General features: G+C 42.4%; 1 protein-coding gene across 1 annotated transcript in view; it reads left to right on the forward strand.

The window, feature by feature from the left end:
* LOC119592681 (fibrinogen C domain-containing protein 1-B-like) overlaps window positions 1-1283 on the forward strand; it is a gene marked incomplete at its 5' end in the record, with an annotated part of 56126 nt that overhangs the window by 8269 nt on the left and 46574 nt on the right. The window contains 1 exon segment of the mRNA XM_037941596.1: window positions 435-540. Coding sequence (XP_037797524.1) covers window positions 435-540 — 106 coding nt within the window.

Below are 1283 nucleotides of genomic sequence, written 5' to 3' on the forward strand. Positions count from 1 at the left end.
CATCTTTCGTATTCATTCCGCTATATGATATAGTAATCTCTAAGGAGCAGCAATGAAAGTATCACTACATCCAGTGTGGCTCATGACCAGAATTCCATATCAACTGTCAGTGAGGATAATAATATTTAGATAAACTTCTGGATACTATTTATGTAAAAAAAAATATCCTAGACTATCCGATAGGTAGCTAGCTATTAATAAACACTAGAAAATTAGCCCATTACTAGTCGAAAATCTATACTACCCAAATAGATACTAGCCCAATACTAGCCACCTATCCATACTATCCAAATAAAGGCCAGCCAAATAGCCCGATACTAGCTACCTATCCATACTACCCAAATAAACACCAGCCAACTAGCCCAGTACTAGCCTACATTCGCACCATCCAAATGACAACTAGCCAGTTAACCGCCTCTCTTCCGCGCCCTCAGCTCCGACCGCCTGGACAACGACGACTACCCTCAGGCTAGCCACGACCTCTCCGACGTAACCGAGGCTGTGCGAGAAGCGGTGACCTCCATCAGCAGCAGACTCCAGGTAAGTTCCCTTTCTTTTCCCTGCGTTCTTTGCGCCGTCACAAGAAGACATTCCTTGGAGGCGTTTGATGTGTCCGAAGCTTTGATCGAGACGAACGTAATAATACGTGCGTCATGTAAACGCGGCGGGACATGAAAGTTAGAACAGGGGTTGTGGAGGTCTGTGCCGGAGGCTATGAAAGTATTGTTCATAATGCGTGGTTTCTCGTGGATTGTCGGATTTTGCAAAGGTTGAGGGATTTTGATTTTGTGGCGACATAAAAAGATACAAAATATGATATGTTCATGGATATAAAAGTAGGTAGATAGACATATAAGCAAACAGATTAGATAACATGATTAATTCATTTTCTTTGTTATAGCCCCAAACAAATCATGTAAGTGTCAATTATAAACTCTAAAAAGTTAGGCGTTAATTAAGTTGAACACAGAATTCGTACCCTTTATTCTATTTGCATACAGTGTACACAAATATACATCTCATATAAATAGTATAAATTCATCACTGTGCACGAAATTGCACATGGCATATTACATTACGTATTTTTTTCATAGATTTTTTTTGCGGAAACACGGGTGTTTGTCTACTAATTGCAAAAGGCCTGCTGAGTGCCCTCTGGCCGCTCAGGAGGATGCAGTGCCACCGCCATTGGCAGCGCCTGCGCCTCTTACGGCCTGCGCTGTGCTCGTGGCGGCGGGAGTGCTTGTGTTATATTTCACATGTATATAGACTTGCCGGTGATG

The sequence above is a fragment of the Penaeus monodon genome, chromosome 30 (assembly GCF_015228065.2).
Source record: "Penaeus monodon isolate SGIC_2016 chromosome 30, NSTDA_Pmon_1, whole genome shotgun sequence".
NCBI classification, from domain to species: domain Eukaryota; kingdom Metazoa; phylum Arthropoda; class Malacostraca; order Decapoda; family Penaeidae; genus Penaeus; species Penaeus monodon.